Source organism: Poromitra crassiceps (assembly GCF_964638095.1).
Source record: "Poromitra crassiceps genome assembly, chromosome: 2".
In the NCBI taxonomy this organism is placed as follows: Eukaryota; Metazoa; Chordata; class Actinopteri; order Beryciformes; family Melamphaidae; genus Poromitra; species Poromitra crassiceps.
The window spans coordinates 97337324-97358459 of record NC_139624.1 but is presented as its reverse complement, the minus strand read 5'-3'; the positions used below and the strand labels follow the sequence as shown (position 1 = coordinate 97358459).

Here is a 21136-nt window from a genome sequence, read left to right as displayed (position 1 = left end):
TCACCTGGTAAAAGATGAACTAGAGGTTGAGTTGGTGTGTGCAGGCTGTGATGCTTGCAGGCCCTGAAAAGTCAAATAATGAAACCAATGAATGAACGACTTCAGCTCAAGTTCAACACAATATTAACCTGGCAGACACTCTTGTGGGTTAAGAAATAGTAGTGATGTCTTTAGGTTTCTAGGTTATTCATTCGGAAACAGGAAGCAAATCTGTAGAAAACTGAGCTATTAGCTTTAATATAGACAACCATTGAGAAAAAGTAAATTCTGGAGCTGTAGGCACAAAGAAAATAAACACTTCACATTTGAAAAGCCTGTATTGTCATGGCTTAGGGTAGGGCAGGGTAAACAGTCTGTATTGTCATGGCTTAGGGTAGGGCAGGGTAAACAGTCTGTATTGTCATGGCTTAGGGTTAGGGCAGGGTAAACAGTCTGTATTGTCATGGCTTAGGGTAGGGCAGGGTAAACAGTCTGTATTGTCATGGCTTAGGGTAGGGCAGGGTAAACAGTCTGTATTGTCATGGCTTAGGGTAGGGCAGGGTAAACAGTCTGTATTGTCATGGCTTAGGGTAGGGCAGGGTAAACAGTCTGTATTGTCATGGCTTAGGGTTAGGCCAGGGTAAACAGTCTGTATTGTCATGGCTTAGGGTAGGGCAGGGTAAACAGTCTGTATTGTCATGGCTTAGGGTAGGGCAGGGTAAACAGTCTGTATTGTCATGGCTTAGGGTAGGGCAGGGTAAACAGCCTGTATTGTCATGGCTTAGGGTTAGGGCAGGGTAAACAGTCTGTATTGTCATGGCTTAGGGTAGGGCAGGGTAAACAGTCTGTATTGTCATGGCTTAGGGTAGGACAGGGTAAACAGTCTGTATTGTCATGGCTTAGGGTAGGGCAGGGTAAACAGTCTGTATTGTCATGGCTTAGGGTAGGGCAGGGTAAACAGTCTGTATTGTCATGGCTTAGGGTAGGGCAGGGTAAACAGTCTGTATTGTCATGGCTTAGGGTTAGGGCAGGGTAAACAGTCTGTATTGTCATGGCTTAGGGTAGGGCAGGGTAAACAGTCTGTATTGTCATGGCTTAGGGTAGGGCAGGGTAAACAGTCTGTATTGTCATGGCTTAGGGTAGGGCAGGGTAAACAGTCTGTATTGTCATGGCTTAGGGTAGGGCAGGGTAAACAGTCTGTATTGTCATGGCTTAGGGTTAGGCCAGGGTAAACAGTCTGTATTGTCATGGCTTAGGGTAGGGCAGGGTAAACAGTCTGTATTGTCATGGCTTAGGGTAGGGCAGGGTAAACAGTCTGTATTGTCATGGCTTAGGGTAGGGCAGGGTAAACAGCCTGTATTGTCATGGCTTAGGGTTAGGGCAGGGTAAACAGTCTGTATTGTCATGGCTTAGGGTAGGGCAGGGTAAACAGTCTGTATTGTCATGGCTTAGGGTAGGACAGGGTAAACAGTCTGTATTGTCATGGCTTAGGGTAGGGCAGGGTAAACAGTCTGTATTGTCATGGCTTAGGGTAGGGCAGGGTAAACAGTCTGTATTGTCATGGCTTAGGGTAGGGCAGGGTAAACAAACAGCCTGTATTGTCATGGCTTAGGGTAGGACAGGGTAAACAGTAGGGATGTTCATTTTGAAAATTTTCCAAAATCGATAATCGGTTAATATTAACGATCAATTATCGATCATCGATTTTATTAATACTTAGAAAATTTTCAATATTTTCAATTTTTTTTTTTTTTTTTTTTTTTACAAAATGAATGCCTATGGCAGAAAATACGAAAGACAACGTGTTCTCCTCAATGAACTCTTTATTTCAATGTGTCTCCTCTCCAACACTGCTGTCCCCGGCGCATGCCGGTGTGAATTTCCCATGTTTAAAACAGTTTTGTTGGCACAAAGGCCCGTGCCCAGCCAGAAAACTAGAGACTATATGAAGCTCCACCTCACGTTAGTCGGCTGTGCAATGGAATGGGGCGAGGAGGAACGAATTCCACCCAAACCTAGTCCAAAAAAAAAAAAAAAAAAAAAAAAAACATTTTTTTTTTTTTTTTTTATATAATTAAAAAATCGATCCAAATGCCACAGGATCGATTCCAATCCTTAACGATCGATTATCGATTTTCGATAATTGATGAACATCCCTAGTAAACAGCCTGTATTGTCATGGCTTAGGGTAGGGCAGGGTAAACAGTCTGTATTGTCATGGCTTAGGGTAGGGCAGGGTAAACAGTCTGTATTGTCATGGCTTAGGGTAGGGCAGGGTAAACAGTCTGTATTGTCATGGCTTAGGGTAGGGCAGGGTAAACAGTCTGTATTGTCATGGCTTAGGGTAGGGCAGCGTAAACAGGTGCAACCAAAACATTAATGAGGGTTTCCAACTTTCAATCCATTTACCGGTAGGTGCTCCAGTGCTGGGGCCCTCATTCATGTTTTAGTTGCACCTGTTTACCCTGCCCTGCCCTAAGGTAGGTGACTCTCTTTTATAATGTACTTTTGTTCTTTTATTGTGCTCTTATGTGCTTTCTGTAATTGTGTATGTGACATCTATGGACCAAGTGTCTGTCAATAAAGGTTTGATTGACTATGCCTTTTAGACACAAAATGGCTGCTGTGAAAAAGGCCTATGGTCGGTGGGATTGGAGTGGGAGGGTCGTCATTCAGGACAAAATCATAACCAACAATAAACGATATTCTCAGATGTGGGTCTGAGAGAAGAAATCTCATCAAATGGGGGTCCGTGGCCCTAATTTGGACTAAATTAGGGGTCCTTAATAGGTTCCTTGAGGGGAGTTCCCAGCAAATTGGTGAATTGTTAAACTTCACAATTATTTCATTTACAATAAGGGTAGAGGAATGACTATTCTGATCATAATTTTAGTTTCATGGTTACTTCTGGCTATATTCATGGCTATATCAGGCTCCACCTGGGCCCATCTTGAACTAACATCTTTCTCTCTCTTCTAAAAAAACAACAACAACTAATGTTACTTATTCCTTCTCAAACTACTTTCTACAAGTGCTACTCTATTCCTTCAAAAGGTTGTAGCTGTCATAGTTTCTGTTGCATAGTTAATTTCTCTACTGTTGACAAAATGTGATATTTCAAGTCGCTTTGGATAAAAGCGTCTGCCAAATAATGTAATGTAATGTAATCTACCTACAATACAGATAGCCATGGGAATCTGGACAAAATCATTTGTATCTGACAATAACAAATATTCTCAGATGTGGTTTCAACAGAAACAACAATCTAGACAAATGGGGGTCTGTGGCTCTAATGTGGACTAAATTGGGGTCCTTTATAGGTTGAGAATCACTGTTCACTGTGTGAGCAGCTGGCAAAGTCAATGATAGGGATTAACGTCCAAGTTAGTCCTGCAATGTCAAACTCAGGTCTTGACCTTTAAATCGTGAATGCAGCAGAGGAAGCTCTGAACCAGCAGAACCCTTCCCGTCCCCGAGACTACATTCATTTCCACATGTTGAGAACGTTATTGCAAAAAGAAAAAAGAAAGAAAAAAATACAAAATGACAGTTGTATTCAGAGGGAAGGCCGCTAACTGGACACTAACCCAGGTGACTCCCATTCATTAATGAGACCGACGGACAGCCTCGCCCGCTGGGTGTGTGTGTGGTGTGGTGTGGTGTGGTGTGACCTTCTTGGGGTTTGACAGGACGCCCTCACCCGGCAAATAAGCCCCAAAACTCACCTGGTCTCCCCGTCCCGTCCGTGTCCAAGACGACGCTGAGAACGACGCGGGCCTGGCGGTAAAACGACACACGGTTTCAAACAAACTCGTGCCCGTACAGTGTGTGCTCCACCTCCGACACTGCCTCCACGGAACCGCCATGTTCCACAGCAGCACGCATCCCAGCGCGTACGGACGAGTCAGGACGGGTTATGAAATCGCACAGGAAGCCGGAAGACAGTCGGCAAATTTTCGAAATGCAGGGTGGCAGGGGAAGGATCCGCCCTACTCTGCCTCTGATTGGTTTGGATTTAGGCTTGAGGAGTGATGATTGGTTAAGGTTAGGGTAAAATATCTGAGTAAACCAATCAGAGGGAGAGTGGGGCGGGTCCGTCCCCTGCCGTCCTGCATTTCGAAAATTGGCTAGTGGGCGACGTGTGTTGATGACGTTTCATAACAGGGAAGTATTTAAAATCAAGAGAGGATATGCTTATGAAAGAAGTTAACTTTTATCGGGAATGCGGTGCTAGATTCAGACTGTGTTTTTTTGGAAACTGACGATGGAGAAGATATCCTACTATTCTTCTCTCTGGGAAATTATTTGGCATTTTTAAACAAGTGGTAAACTAGTGGGGCTTATTGGAGGATAAACCTACCTAAATTCAAGTTACCAACCTTTTTTGCTTGACATCGTTATATGTCAACTCACAGTAAGTAGCTAGGCTAGTAGTTAGCGGTTTAATAGTCTTACATTTGCATTAAGATATGGTCTTTCCAGGGAAGAAAACAACACAAATGAATGCTTTTCTGGAAGTATAATTGATTTTGTGTTTGTTTATAGGCTATTAGTGTTACCTAATAATGTTGATGACAAACTGAAGGTCGTAGTCCTTTTTATTTACCACTAGCTCATTGCTTATATTGCTGATCAATTCATTGCCTGTCAGGTTCTCAGGCTACATTTTCTGTAGTTGCTGACAATGTGGAGTTTCCACAGTGTATTAGTCTGTTTTTTGGCAGCAGCTATCTTCAAGCCTGTTTATGTACTGGAGTTTTGTGAAAGTGCTGAGCGAGACTGCCACACTCATGATGACACAGCACCCAACATCCACGACACATCCAGACTGAACACGAGTTTGGCAAACCACATCCATGACTTGGACCAGTTCAAAGTGTCTTGTAAGAAGCTCATAGGTAAAACTCATTCTTATGTCTTTACAGTTCATTATACATAGAACAGTATTTTCTATACAAATAGGGCTGGGCGGTATGGTTGAAATCAATATCACGATACTACTCGTAGGATTTTTGTATAGTATGTACATACATACATACAATACATAGATACATACATACATGTATATATCTCACATGCATAGTCATATGTTAAAAATCAAATCCATGTTCATTCCATTGAACTAAATGTTAATGATAGGGTGTGATGTCAAACAAAACTGAAATTTTGAGTTTTTAAATCAAATTAATCAGTTTAGACAGCAGGAATGTCCGTCACAATATCCCAAAAGACGATTATATTGAAATATCGCCAAGCCCTTCATCCAAAGACCTGATTTAATGTTGTCACCACTCTTTCTTCTCTGCAGATGCTTTCCCAGTTGATGAGGTAGACGGCAACTTCGTCCGCACTGTGAAGAACTGCGTTTTCTCCAAATCCATTCCAACTGCACTGAAAGGCCTGCTAAGACTCGCAGCAGTTTCTAAGGTGATTTGAGACAGCTTTTATTGTGTATTACAGTGCTGTGAAACAACAAAGCACACTCACTTATATCTCCATCAAATGATTGATTTATAGGACGTCATTGAGGACATCTTAGATTTGGCCGTTGCTGTCACCCGTTCAGATGATTTCCTGTATTATGCCAGTGGAAGTAGACTGCTGCCAGGATCTGTCCCTCTAGCACACAGATATGGGGGCCATCAGGTACAGTTTGTCTTGAGAATTTGCAGTTTGAACTTGTTATCTTGCATTTATTTAATGAAATGTCCTCTTTGGGAATTATTCATGGCTCTCCATCTCCCTCTTCTGGAATAGTTTGGTTACTGGGCAGGTCAGCTGGGAGATGGCCGGGCACATTCCCTTGGTCAGTATACCAACAGGTGAGTGTATTTTTAAATCTTTCATATAGACGGTTTTAACTTGACAACAAAAACATTCTAAATTGAACCCCCGCTCACTTCCTGTTGCAGTGTTTGCTATGGACATAAAAGAAAAAAAACATTCAAGTGCAGGACTGACCATTCCGTGAAAACCGTCTATACAGCTGAGCAGCGAAAACAAAAGTAACGATGTCGAGTGAATATTTCTGCAGTTTGCCGAATGCTGAGAAAAAGGAAGTGCTGTGGGGTTGTGCTCTGGTGAAAACCGTCTATAGGCTACTGTATATAAGAAGCTATTCTCTTGTTGAAGCCCTAACATATTCTCATTTTCATATGTGCCATTTGACAGGAAGGGAGAAATATGGGAACTCCAGCTTAAAGGCTCTGGGAAAACTCCATACTCAAGGTATGTTGCACCTTTTTCTCTTCTTCTTCTTTCTTGATCCATCTTCAGTGTGGCCTCTACAGTATCTTGTCCTACTTGGATGACAATTTCCAAGAAAAAGTCTACAAATGTATTTTCTTTTTACACTGCAAAAAGCGACAGATTTGTTATTCTAAACCTGTATCCAGAGTTATCAAACTTATTTTAGGATTGTCTTGGAGAAAGTGCCCTATTGTGAAAACATTTATGATGTTTGGCTCAGTTCCTTCATCACACCTCTTGGTTACATAATGGATAGACTGTCTCTGATCATGGCTATGTTGGTGTATAATTTCTTAAATTGTTTAAGATAAATTCAACTTGTTTTGTGTCACTTTGTTTAAGTGTTTGAAACAAGATTATTTGTCGCAAGTGATATATAAGTTATATTGAGAACAAAAGTCATTTTAAAGTTGAAGTAGGCAACTTTGTTGTTGTCGAACTTCAATACCTAGAAATCATGTTACATGGCTGGTCTGTGATGCCTTATGACAAAGGATACCAAACACCAGATAGCTGTTTCCATACCCGGATCTACAGGATTTTAGTTATGGGGGGGGGGGGGGGGGGGGGGCTCTTCCCTTTTAGCCCCAGTTTGTGATTTAGCTAACCTGACGCTGCCAGATGGATGGGTTTGCTTCACATTTGTTTTGTGAACTCGTGAACTCAATACCGCCCCATCTGACGGAGTCAGGTTATGATTTAGCGTCATAGGAGTATATTTTTACATAGAAATACACTTTAAAAATACACATCTTTAAAATCCAAGAATAAATGCAAGACAGAAACACAGTCTTGTTTTTCATTTTGATGTACTCTGTCCCCCCTGTCTGAATCCGTCTTAAACATGCATGTCCCTGCAGGTCAGGAGATGGTCGAGCCGTGATCCGCTCCTCGGTCAGGGAGTTCCTGTGCAGTGAAGCTCTGCACTCCCTGGGCGTTCCCACCAGCAGAGCTGCCAGGTGAGAGGGACAAAGAAGACATGGTGGCAGACAGGCCTAATATTTCCTGTCTGTACAAAGCAATTGAGCCCAGAGACTGTTTATAATCCATGTATGAATTTTGAAAGAACGGAGTTTCGGGGTAAATACAGTACGGTAGATGGTTAGAACCAGGATTCCGTCAAAATCCCATACTGTACTGTATACTGTTTGTAGACCTTAATCTTTCTTTGATTGGATTTGGAGAATTTGGTGAGTGTTCAGGATAATGTATATTGATAGTCGGGCAATATGACAGCTAGGCCATATCACTCTATAGCTGAAGATCTTCCTTCACAACCAGAAATATCAATATTGATAATGACTGGGACAGCTAAAATATATTTTCCCTTACTTTACCAGATTTGGTCTCCAATTCCAAAACTTTTTAAGACCTGGAAATGATCAAATTTATTTTCCAGACATGCGTTTTTCCAATCCTGTATAGCAGCCAGGCTTAGTAGGATGATCTCATCAGCCATGAAGCTTGATAAACAGATGAACTACCTACTTTAAGATTTTGACGGCCGGTAAAGTGTATTTGACGTCTGCAAAAGGGCAAACATGTTTTGGAAGGAATTTTAATCGAGGAGCCTGGAGCGTGACATTCTCCTGACCTGGAGCGTGACCTTCTCCTGACCTTTTGATTGTTTTGTTGAGTCGTTACTGTGTTTGAGCCGATGATGTGTTATTGCTTTTGTTTCAGTCTTATCGTAAGTGAGGAGCCGGTATTCAGGGATCAGTTCTACAATGGGAATGGGAAGACCGAGAGAGGTACTGCAAATTCATGCAAAAACGTCCCAAAACGTTGATATTATTCATGTACTCATCCTCATCAATCTGTTAATTTCACATCATATATGGTATAGTTATTTACAATCACTGTTTCCATTATCCGTTCCATAGCAGTTGAATGTTTTCTCCATTGACACGATGTGCATCACAGTTGGGTATTTTGGGTTTTATCCCCAGGAGCTGTTGTTCTCCGGCTGGCCAAGTCATGGTTTCGGATCGGATCATTAGAAATCTTGGCTCAACATGGAGAGTTAGATCTTCTGAGGTTAGACCGGTCACTTTATATCGGATCCCTTTAGAAATGCAATGACTGTTTCAGGCTATGGTTTCCCTCTGCATATACGGTGACATATAATGCCAATTTATTGTCCTGTTGCTTTTAGAAAACTACTGAACTTTGTGATTGAGGAACATTTCCCTTCCATCAATTCAACTGACCCAGATAAATATTTGGTGAGTCATGGGAAAATTATGTAATTATTCTTTTTGTATTTGGGTTAACAGAAAAAATAACCTTCCCTCTAGCCTAGACTTCTTGAAACTATCTTCAAACTATTAAACATAAGCATACAGTGAGTTCAGTACCATTCATGTGAATAAGTCATTGGCAAAGGGGCTTTCAACAATTCAGGTTTCCATTGCTTTTCTTCGATTTTAAGTTCATGCTAAAGTTGAATACACAGTAGCTCCGTGGCCATAGTGACAATGTAAGTTACCTGTAAGCATTATACTGTATATTATGAATTCCTCACTGTTTCAAGCTGTGTGTTTTCCTAGGTGTTTTATAGCATGGTGGTAAATGAAACGGCTCATCTGATTGCTCAGTGGATGTCAGTTGGGTTTGCACATGGTGAGAACCTGTTTTTGTATGATTATTTTGTCATATAGATTATACTGACCTGTATTGATATCTATTGTGTATCAACACAACAACAGGCGTGTGCAACACAGACAACTTCAGTCTCCTGTCTATCACCATTGACTATGGACCATTTGGCTTCTTGGAGTCATATGACCCTGGTATGTCCAGTGTAGTCTGTCTGTTTTTATATAATTTAAAGGGATACTCCACTTTTTCGGGAGTTTAGCCACATTTGCCACATCCCCCCACATAACCAAGATACACCATGCCTTACCCTCACTGTCCGCGCAGTTTACAGTGAGCTACAGTCGTGAAGTTAGTTAGTATCGCCATAGAATGGAGGGTAATGCTACAGCTGTTAAAAATCTGCCAAAACGCATATCTCACGGTGCCAAAATACATGTTGTGCTTCGGGTACTCACCACATGATGAAATATTAATCAAAAATGCACATAATCAGTCTTTTTGGAAGGAAAAGAGGTAGCCAGCATTACTTTCCAGACATGGCCGACGACCTCTTTTGAGCAAATGAGCAAATGGCAAAAAAGTGGAGTATCCCTTTAAAGTTGCTTTCATTTTTCTTTCCTCTCTTTCTCCTGTTTTTAAGTCTTTTGTCAAATATCAAGCTGAGTGTTCTTACTCTCTGCAGATTTTGTCCCGAACACGTCTGACGATGAGGGGAGGTACAGCATCGGAGCTCAGGCCAACGTGGGCCTGTTCAACCTGGAGAAGCTGCTCGGGGCTCTTAGTCCTGTGCTCACCCTCAAACAGCAGCAGGGGTGAATATACCATGATGATTTGTCTTAAAGTTATCTATTACCTTTATTGACCTCTACTGGTGACAAGTAGTTACTGCAACAACATTGATCAAACTTACGTCCTACACAACACGTGTATTGAAATTTCAACGAGTGGGGTTTTTGTTCCAAAACAGAGCTAGAAAGTGAGTTTTGAAAGCAAGTAATCTTGGTCCCTGCAAAGCAGTAATTTGTAATCATTATTATAACCCTATCAACCCCCTGGAAATACTGTATTGTGGTCATTTGGTTCTATAGTGCTGTAAGTAAAAAAAAAAACAGTATTGCCCCTTTAAATTAAAACTAGTTTCAGTGTAACAATTAGCCTAAACTGATATCTTCACTTTCTTTGTCTTCTACTTCCTTTGTCTTTGTTCAGGGCTAAAACTATTGTAAAAGGCTACGGTGATATTTACCAGATGAGGTAAGCTCCATGTGACCATGTTTATCTTTCTCTCTCTTATCCTTTATGCTATCAAAGAAACAACTTTATGCTATCTCAGAATAGGGATGTAACAGTATGAAATTTCACGGTATGGTACGGTATCTACTAAGACAGTGATACTCAACTTGCAGCCCGGGGGCCAGATGCAGCCTGCAATAGGGTGTTGAGTGGCCCCCTGACCATTTTCTAGTTCGCAATGAAAACTAAGGTTAAATCAAGTTTGACCGAGCTTCAGCTAAATTGTCAAATATCGCCCCCCTCCTTGCCACCCAGACACTTATATGTACCATAACTTAACTTAGCTAACTATCCTGTGTGTACAAAGTCGACCAACTGACCGATCAGTTGGTCTGAGATGTTTGGTTGATTTTCTTTTTGAGAGATCCTTTATTGATTTGTTTGGGACGAAGGTTTACTGGCCACTGGCCTCCTGTCATTTAGCAAAAGTGGCCCCTGGGCAAAGCAAGTTGAGTATCCCTGTACTAAGATATCACAGTATTAATCCCCCCCACCCCCTTTCAATCAAACATACTATTGCTGATCAAAAACAAACAAACAGAAAAAAAAATTGAAGAAAAATATTGCTTTATTAAACTGAAACTAATATGACAATGTTTACACAAGGGTCCTCCATTATGAACTTATTTGTAGTGGCGTGTGGTGCTGTGCATATTGTGCAACATAGTGTGGGCACGATATTAGAGGGAAAGCTTAAGGTACGATAATCGTGATTGCTTGATATCGCGGTATCGTTGTAAAACGGTATATTGCTACATCCCTATCTCAGAATCAACCGCATTAAACAGTAATGTGTTAGTGGTACTTTCTAACCTCATTAGTGTATGTCAGGTTCCACCAGATGTTTAAGGCGAAGCTGGGGCTTCTTGGTGAGGAAGAGGATGACGGCTATCTCATTGCATTCCTGCTTAAGGCAAGTAATCTGCATGCTTAATTTAATGGCTGATAACTTTCATCTTAGTCTATCAAAGGAGGTTATTCTTACTGTCTGTTTATGGTATTTGTTTAACTGTGTGTCCCTAGATGATGGAGCACACACGCTCAGATTTCACCATGACTTTCAGGCAGCTTAGTGAAGCTACAGCCCAGCAGCTTCACAACAGGGACTTCACACAGGTAATAACCTCCGAAGAGGTAATTTGCGATATGATATCTGTGTTTTGATTTCTACAACCTCTTTGATCATGAGCACTCATTGCTCTGGTGATACTGCAGAGATCGTCTGTCAGTCAAACAGTGTATCCCGTACTACTGAATCAAGAGAACTCTTTTCTCTGTGTCAGATGTGGGCTCTTGATGACCTGTCGTCCCACAAGCTCTTCTCTGATTGGCTCAGCCCGTACCTGCTCCGGCTCGGAAGGTAAGCTGTGATGTCAGGCCTCGTTCCAGTGAGTTTTATATGCATTGATAAGAAGTGTGGACGAAATTAAGATTTGATCATTTATAATGCAGTATCTATAAGTATATCATTCTTTCTTTAGATCATGTTAATCGATCAATCAATTTTATAGATATAATGCCACCGCCAAATCATAACAAGAGTTATCCCAAGGCGCTTACTCACATATAGTCCCCCTAACTGTTACATTTTCAACCCTCCCCTCTCCCCTACCCATTCCTTGTCCTTGTACTGAAAATCATACTTGTATAATTTCTTCTGCTTCTCTAGTCAGAGAGTGTTCTCTGCATGCATGTACGGTATAAACTTCTACAAGAGACTGACTTGGCCTGATTATTGATATCACTGATTCAGTGATTTCCTTTCTTCAAAATACACTACAAAATATTTGCTTCAACAAGAAGTATATGAAGTTTGCCCAGGAATATCCACATTTTTGTGTATGAAATGGCTATATTCCCTCATGACCCTTTTGTATATGGATCGTAAGGATTTGGGTTAATATAGTTTATAAAATCAGTTTTGTGATTTATTTTCTCTCTCTTTCTATTCAGGCAAATAAATGACTGTGATGCGGATCGTCAGCGCAGGATGAAAGGTAAGTCACGAAATGGCATTTGGATTGGGATGTTGATTGCCATTCAACCATGATAGGTCTCAGTATTAGACATGTCGTAGTATTGTCGTAGTGAGAAGGGCCGCTATCCTGAAAGAGAACAAAAAAAGGAGAATGCATTCATTGCTGTTTTGTTGATGATGTTTGACCTTGAAAGAACTAAATGGTTATTCGTCTCCTCAAACCTTCTACAGATGTAAATCCTAGATACATACTGAGGAACTGGATGGCAGAGTCGGCTATAAGGAAAACTGAGATGAATGATTTTTCTGAGGTATGTAAATGACAATATTTTGTTCTTTTGAATCCAAACCAGAAGCAACGACCCTTTGCATTTCTATTAGCAGCATAATCGTGTCTGTTCATCCCCACTAGGTGGAGCTACTACACCGCGCTTTGTCATTCCCCTATGTTACACAAGAGACTGCAGAGGAGGCGGGCTATGCAGCAAGACCCCCGCTGTGGTCTAAGAGGTTAAAGGTCAGCTGTTCCTCTTGACCGATGTCTCGGTGGCAAGATGCTAGATGGAAGAAAAGGTCTGGCCAAGTTCCTGATGAGAAATGTGTTGCAAGACTGAACACATTTGGTCTGAGATGTCAAGAAGGTTGTGGCTGTTTGTACTTTTCTTCTCTTTAAGTTTACACTGAGGACAACTATCAGAGGCAGTTCTCATATAGGGGTGTTAGGGTTAGAGGGAAATAACTGAACTATTTATTTTGCACATAAATATCACATTCTGATTGTTAGTGAAGCTTTTTTCAGCTGCCTACATGATGTTATTTGAGACGGGCATCAAAATAAAAGAGGTTGCATTGGAAGCTGTGTTGTAGTCATGTCACTATACAGTATCTGGAGTCCCAGTGTTCCCCAGTGTTCCAGTCACCAAATTACCTGAGTCTGAGTCCGGAGTTACTGAACATGAGCGTGAAATGAATCCACATGTAGGTGGAACACACGTACCTGCCCTTGTAAGAAGTGAAATAATGTCACAGACACATTAATATAGCTGTCTATTATCTCATGCCAAATTGTTAGGGCCTATTACAAAAAAATGGAAGAAAAAAAAGTCCCTATCAATTAACAAGTCTGAGTGCTTGTCTCCAACTTCCAAGTCCGAATGCATGAACGCTCAAGTCGAAGTCCGAGTCATCAGTTCGAGTCACAAGTCCTGAAAATGAGTCCAGGACTCTGTACTACAACACTGATTGGAAGCAATCATGCTGTAATACATTTGTAATAGCTTGAAACATGATGCTTTTTGAGGATCTAGGTTGATATAACTTGATATATCTCTCCCAAACACACATATTAATCATTTTCGATTGAAACGAGGCTGTGTCTGAGGATTGTATAGCATTGTAGAAAAATAACATCGATTGGTTGTGAAATGGAATCCAGGGGGGTGTGTGGCTTCAGAATGATGTCATGTTTCAAACAGCCAATGGCAGCCAGTTTTCCATGGTGACAGCAGGACATTAACCTTCAATCCAATAAGAAATGATGTTCAGATGTATTTCTTAGACCAGGAGAAATGTTGGACACATCATCATATTTTGCCATAGTGGAGGCTGCTTTATTTAGGTAACAGTACTTCAGCACAATATTCCCAATGATCACAGGATGTACAGTATTTACAGTCCTCCATGCAAAACTCTGGAGATATATACAGTACTGTAAGAGTGTCTCTTTCCAAAATGACAGCATTTTACATTTCATCTTTGTGTCACTCATCACTGATATGTATTTGTGTGGACATGTCAAAGACATGTATGTTAAGATTAACTCTTGAGTTAACATGGCAGCGCGCACGGACGCAGCGGCTTGGCTCTCCCTGGAGTGACTACATTTCATTATACAACTAGTCAATGACAAGAAAGGCATTCTTCTTCTGTTTTTAGCAAAGAAAATCACTTTGCTAAAAACAAAATAAAAACCCCATCTTATTATGTAACAGTTTGAAATTTCCCGGCAAAGATGTTTAAGCACAAAATTCCTAGTTGATCTGTACATAACTCATGATACAGTATATGATTGGTGTTGTATAACATCATCTGCACAGCTATACTATTATTCTTTGGTCTTAATAATAATTGCCCTTTGCCTTGGATATCTATAATCTCAAACAAAGATAAATGAGGTTGCAGACCGTCTTAATTGGTGTGTGCACTGCCTTCAACTGGAGATTTGTATTAATTGCTGTATATTTTAGGGAGGGGACAATGTATCGGAATTCAATATATCACAATACAAACAAGTATCACAATATACAAACAAGAAACGAGTATCACAATACAAACAAGTATCACAAATGAGACAGCTCGACCATCACAAGCTCTCCATCCAAATTACATTATTTTCACTTTGTTCTTTGGCATTTTAAAATTGTTTACATTCTAGCAAGCCAATACTATCACTAGAAAGATATGCATTGCAGAAATAACTAAATTCAGTCATACTTTGGTGTCACTTAACTTTAACTTATTACACAGAATCGCGTATCATAGTTACAGTCAGTGTCTCGTTATAGACGTTTGGCTGGGGGCGTGGTCAGGGTGGGGTAAATCCTCCCGTTCTCCCCATTCAGCAGAGTTAGCATTTAGCTGTTAGCCCAGCCCAGGCAGACAGGATCAGGGATTTAACCCCCGCAGTAAACGCACATCTGAACAGACGTCTATGTACCTGCTCTAGAATCCCCAATCCTGTAGTGTAGAGCTACAGCACGGTCCTTTGGTGAGTCAGCCCATTGAGATATATGTTTTTTTTTACCCCACTCGCGCGCCAGCCGTTTAACATTTTGTGGGCGTTCCCACACAGACCGACTGTATCTATGAGATATTAAGCATATCGCCCTATGCTTATGAGATGCCTTGTGTGTCAAGGAAACATTTATTAAGGGTTAAGTCGTTCCTAAGGCTTGTGCAGGCACGGTATGGTAGGGCTGGGCAATATATCGATATTATATCCATATCGTGATATGAGACTAGATATCATCTTAGATTTTGTATATCGTGGTATCATGGTGTTTTCTTTTCCTGCTTTTAAAGGCTGCATTACAGTAAAGTGATTGGCTGTTCAATCTATTATTTGCTTTTATCCACTTAGTCATTATATTCACATTACTGATGATTATTTATCAAACATCTTAACCAAAAAAAGCACCAGTAGTCATCCTACAATATTGTCGCAATATCAATATCGAGGTATTTGGTCAAAAATATTGTGATATTTGATTTTTTTTTTTTCTTTCATATCACCAGCCTTATCATGTTTTAATAAAAGTGCTTGTGACATCTCACATGTGGCTTTGATTTACACCTGAACATTTAGCCCACTTTGTAGAAAACACTGAGATACTGTATGTATCACCATTCAGCCTCAAACTACAGAGATGTTTGGTCCATATCGCCCAGCCCTATAGTATATATATATATATAGTATAGTACACAAATGACTTACTGGTCACTACGTTTCTTGTTCATGGCTTTCATCAGTTCACCCATAAAGTCTCCTCCCCCTCCCCCTCCCCCTCCCCCTGCTCCCGGTAGCATTGGCGTAGTCCTCTTGGGTGGAGCAGGACGCATCTTCCTGGCCGTGGCGGCAGGCCGTGGCGCAGCCCGCGGGGCCGCAGCGGGTGGGGGTGGAGGCGGCGGCGGAGGAGGAGGAGGCGCTCCGGCCCCCGCGAACATCTGCGGAGGTGGGGGCAAGAAGCCGGGATCCGGCGGTGGAGGAGGCAGAGACCCGTCAAAGTCCCCGAAACCGCTGGAGTCCATCTGCGGGGGAGGTGGAGGGAGCGACCCGAAGCCCGCGGCCAGAGGAGGGGGAGGGAGCGACCCGAAGCCCGCGGACGGAGGAGGGGGAGGGAGCGACCCGAAGCCCACGGCCGGAGGAGGGGGAGGGAGCGACCCGAAGCCCGCGGCCGGAGGAGGGGGAGGGAGGAAGTCGGGCGGGGGCTCTGAGGTGTCGTCGGAGGGGGGCGGTGGCGGGAAGCTGTCCAGGCTGGGTGGAGGTGGAGGGAAGTTTGAGGGGAGGTGTCGCGGGGGGCCGGCGGGTCGAGGGGAGGTGGGGGCCCGAGGGGAGGGAGCGGACCTTGGGGAGTGGGCAGGCCTTGGGGAGTGGGCAGGCCTTGGGGAGTGGGCAGGCCTTGGGGAGGAGGCTTTGGCAGCCAGGGGAGGCGGTGGAGGGGGCAGGACCGGGTCTGGGGGAGGCGGGGGGAGGATCTCCGTCAGTGGTGGAGGGGGTGGAGGTGGAGCAGGACAGGCGTTTCCAAAGTCCTGAGTAAACAAAAAACTTCAAATCATAAACCACCTGCTAAGTCAGTATCATCTTTTCTGACAAAGTAATAATACGTCACTAACAGTACTAACTGGTAGTATTTTTGGGGGACTATCTGTAGCCTACTTTACTTCTGTCAACTTTCACTTTTACTCCACAACATTTCCTAATGTATACTTTTACTCCAATACATTTCCCCTAAGCATCTTAATTACTCATTACTACACAATAAAATCTGAAGAAATGTTGTAGCATGCAAGCAAGCATGTTTGGCGAATCACTGCTCCTAGCTTGCAAGTTATGTTAATCACAACCGACACTCCATTCCAGTTGGTGGCAGTAATGCACCATAACATTGTTTGCAAACCGCTATAAAACTCATTCATTCCACTCAAGCCCAGGCATGTCTTTTGCTTGCTTCTTTATTAACAGCATTTACTTGTACTTTTACTTTCAACTCGCAGAATACCCGTGCAGTGTATAGAGCTGCACAGCCACTGTGCAGCATCGCAAGTTTCGGCCATTAATCGGCCCTATAACTACCTAATTAAAAAATATGGTCGTGACCTGCAGGGGTGCTCTTTACGGGGTCCACCCGCTATGCCGACCACCCGCAATGCCGACCACCCGCAATGCCGACCTTAGGTTTAGGCGTGGGGGTGGGAGAGGTTAGGTTTTGGGTTAGGGTCTGGGGCCTGGGGGAGGTTAGGTTTAGGCATGGGGGGAGGTTAGGTTTGGCGTGGGGGCTGGGAGAGGTTAGCTCCACCGACACGCTGCACGCCGCCTCGCTCAGCTGGTTCTGCTTGTGGGCTATCGGCATTGCGACCTGTCGGCACTGCGGCCTGTCGGCACATAGACGTGGCACCGCTCTTTACACTACCTGAAAGATTCAGCACGATCGCACGTAAAATTTCTGCTCAATCACACTCACACTCACACTCACTCACTCACTCACTCACTCACTCACTCACTCACACTCACTCACTCACTCACTCACTCACACACACTCACACTCACTCACTCACTCACTCACACTCACTCACTCACACTCGCTCGCTCGCTCACTCACTCACTCACTCACACTCGCTCAGTCACTCACTCATTCACTCACTCACTCACTCAGTCACTCACTCACTCACTCGCTCAGTCACTCACTCACTCACTCACTCACTCACACTCACTCACTCACTCACACTCACTCACTCACTCACACTCACACTCACTCACTCACACTCACTCACTCACTCACACTCGCTCGCTCGCTCGCTCACTCACTCACTCACTCACACTCGCTCAGTCACTCACTCATTCACTCACTCAGTCACTCACTCATTCACTCACTCACTCGCTCAGTCACTCACTCACTCACTCACTCACTCAGTCACTCACTCACTCACTCACTCACTCACTCAGTCATTGATCACTCAGTTTTGATACTTAAGTTCAATAAATATCAGATACTTTAAGACTTTTACTCAAGTAGCCCAATATTTTAATAGGTGACTTTAACTTCTACCAAAGTCATTTCCTGGTAAGATATCTGTACTTTTAAATGTCGCTTTCAGGTACTTCATCCACCACTGCCCAAACATTTGATCCTAAAGCGTACCTTTAATCCTGGTCTGATATTAGTTACTTACCACATTCATTATCACATTTTAAATTCTCTATAAGATTTTGATTCAACGTTACTTATGATCATTTGTTTGTCTTTTTATCTATTACAGTGCCTTGAGTTTTCATTTTGCACTACATGTTTTATTCATTGCAGTTGTTCCTTGTTGTGAAGCACTTTGGTTTTGAAAAGTGCTCTATGAATAACAAGGTTTATTATTATTACACACTGGGTTAGTTTGTAAGTTATTCCAACCATTTTATACATATCATATTTGTAGTAGGGTACTTATAGAGGAAGTACTGTATTTGTTTGTCTAAATCAAATACATAGATATAGAGTTTTCTGTACCTCAGATACCGGTCCTGGTTGGGGCTTGACAACATGTCCATTTGCCTGGTTGGGTGCTTTGGCTAGCAGAGAGAGAGAGAGAGAGAGAGAGAGAGAGAGAGAGAGAGAGAGAGAGAGAGAGAGAGAGAGAGAGAGAGAGAGAGAGAGAGAGAGAGAGAGAGAGAGAGAGAGAGAGAGAGAGAGAGAGAGAGAGAGAGAGAGAGAGAGAGAGAGAGAGAGAGAGAGAGAGAGAGAGAGAGAGAGAGAGAGAGAGAGAGAGAGAGAGAGAGAGAGAGAGAGAGAGAGAGAGAGAGAGAGAGAGAGAGAGAGAGAGAGAGAGAGAGAGAGAGAGAGAGAGAGAGCCATGAAAGAGTTTTCAGCATATCAGTAAATCTATCTTGTCATACGCTGTCACAGATTCCCAGTCACTTCGTCAGTGAAACACTGTGTAAAGGGAGCATCAACATTTAATAAAGATCATATATCTCAGGTGTTCCCTCCCTGCTACCTTTGATGGTGGGCGAGGGTGTGGAGGGATTGGAGCTAGATGGCGTGCTGCGCTTCGTCCACACAGAGGTGACGGCCGCCTTCTTCACCGCCGTCTTATAGTTCTCATACATCGCCGCGCCGTACTGAAAGGTCAAGAAAACAACATGGTTTATATGTCTTCTTGTTCTGTGTGAATGATTTCTTATGATATGCAGCCTTAAACGGACAGTGTACCCAAAAATGAAAATTCAATCAATATCTACTCGGTTTTTTAGTCCGTAACATTCGTGGGGGTTTCCAGGGGAACAGAGTTACAGTCTCCTCAACACCTGAAGTGAAGGGTGAGCAGCTTTCAAATGTAAATCAAATAAAATAAAGGCTGGTCAAAATGTACTTCAGTTGTTTAGGAGAATGCTGCAACTCTTGTTTCCCTGGAAAACTCCACAAATGTTTTGTGGACTAAGAAACTTCACCGGCATCATGTGGATGAGTAGGTCATGATGACTGAGTGAATTTTCCTGTTTGGGTGAAGTGTTCCTTTAAGTGTTAATTAATCATGTATGAGGGTTAAACAACCATTTGGCCAAATTCACCTTTGCTATCCGTATTCCAGTCACCCAAAGGTTCATGGTACAGGCATCATCACAGCACAGGTACTTGATGTATTGAGACTCCTTCTGGATCTGAGGATGCTGTTGACACAAACCCACATAATAAGCATGATTAGGTCGGTCAAACCAAACTAACCAAACGTGTTCTCTTACTTTGTGAATCTATACTGCCATTTTGAGGTTCACGTCAACATAACTTTGTGCATTTTTCCACTGCTGTCTTGCATTGAATGCGTCATAGAAATCTTGTTATTGTCAGCCAGTATTAACATGGTTCCCAGACAACAGTGATTCAAAACACAGTAACGCCAGCCTGTGGATAGACACACTGCACTGTGTCTTATACAACAAATACTTGTTTTTTTCCCCTCCAGCTGTTGTTGTCATGAGATCATTGCTTGTATTTCATTAGTTCATTCAGAGAAAGAGAACATGCCTCGATTCTGTCTGAGGGCCATAACTACCTCAGCGAATAGGATGATTCAATGTTTTCCATGTGATGCCTTTGTGATTTTGAGGGTAATAGATGTGACCACAAGGGGGCAGAATAAGTCTGGGATCGTAGTGTTACAGTAAAGGGCCACACCAATTATATTGATTTTACATTCTGTACATTATTTCTGTGGTTTAGGGCAGTCCAATCAATATATTTGTCAAAACCAGAAATCATGCAGAGAACTCAAACTTGTGTGTTGTTGTTATGCTGAAATGGTATTTGTAGTTGAACCAGAATATGTCCCATTATCCCAGGGAAATCCCCCTGGGTGCTATCACAGTCACTTTTGCCATCTCTCACAGTTCATTCAAGTTCACAAACATTGACTGCAGCCTAAAAATAACACAGGAACAGCATGAATAAGGAGTTGTACAGTGGCGTGGTGAATTCAAACGGCCCTGCTGCTGTGCAGAGTTGGAAAGTAACTAAGTACACTTAAGTACTGCACTTGAGTATCATTTTAAGGTACTGGCACTTTACTTGGGTAGGCATTTTGTGAGACTTTATACTTTTCCTCCACTACTGTACATTTCAGAGGGACATACTTTTTATTCAACTAGATCTATCTGATGGCTGCAGATAAAACAAAATAGGTTGCATTGTTGGAGTTTTTAATTCCCCAACAGTATTATGAAACAGTTATACCTGCAACATTAACATACTTACAGGTTAATGCATTTAACATTTAACACCATTCTTCAAAATGAGTAGTTTTACTTTTGATCCTTAAGTACATTTTACTGCAAATTCTTCTATACTTAAAGTTTTTTTTTTCTCCCACTTTTCTCCCCAATTGTACTTGGCCAATTCCCCCTGCTGTCCCGGTCGTTGCTCCACCCCCTCTGCCGATCTGGGGAGAGTTGTAGACTAGCACATGCTTCCTCCAATACATGTGCAATCGCCAGCCGCTTCTTTTCACCTGACAATGAGGAGTTTCCCCGGCAGGACGTAGCACATGGGAGGATCATGCTATTCCCCCCAGTTCCCCTCCCCCGAACAGGCGCTCTGACCGACCAGAGGAGGCCCTAGTGCAGCGACCAGGACACTGCCCACTGGCTTCCCACCCACAGACCTGACCAATTGTGTCTGTAAGAACGTCTGACCAAGCCGGAAGTACCGCTGAATTGAACCTGGGTCTCCGCGGTCGTACATGTAGGCGAGTGCTTTTACCTGTACACTACCCAGA

At 42.6% G+C, this 21136-nt stretch overlaps 2 protein-coding genes across 3 annotated transcripts in view; one reads left to right on the top strand and one right to left on the bottom strand.

Moving 5' to 3' along the window:
* Positions 1-4158: 4158 nt before the first annotated feature.
* Positions 4159-12923, top strand: LOC310789362 (protein adenylyltransferase SelO-like). The gene is made up of 19 exons (XM_083650991.1): positions 4159-4877; positions 5288-5406; positions 5497-5625; positions 5737-5801; positions 6151-6207; positions 7089-7187; positions 7912-7979; positions 8178-8265; positions 8384-8453; positions 8778-8850; positions 8937-9020; positions 9512-9641; positions 10039-10083; positions 10954-11035; positions 11146-11238; positions 11406-11482; positions 12076-12119; positions 12332-12411; positions 12513-12923. The coding sequence occupies exons 1-19, from the start codon at positions 4664-4666 to the stop codon at positions 12633-12635; spliced, it is 1740 nt and encodes a 579-aa protein (XP_083507117.1). The 5' UTR covers positions 4159-4663; the 3' UTR covers positions 12636-12923.
* A 2388-nt stretch (positions 12924-15311) lies between these two features.
* The window catches only part of apbb1ip (amyloid beta (A4) precursor protein-binding, family B, member 1 interacting protein), a 47980-nt gene continuing 42155 nt past the window's right edge, over positions 15312-21136 (bottom strand). For both annotated transcript variants that reach the window (XM_083656582.1, XM_083656583.1), the window contains exons 11-14: positions 19437-19535; positions 18863-18986; positions 18376-18437; positions 15312-16408 (exon numbers count right to left, since the gene is read on the bottom strand). In XM_083656582.1, coding sequence (XP_083512708.1) covers positions 15590-16408; positions 18376-18437; positions 18863-18986; positions 19437-19535 — 1104 coding nt within the window. In that variant the 3' untranslated portion in view covers positions 15312-15589. The remainder of the gene's footprint in view (positions 16409-18375; positions 18438-18862; positions 18987-19436; positions 19536-21136) is intronic.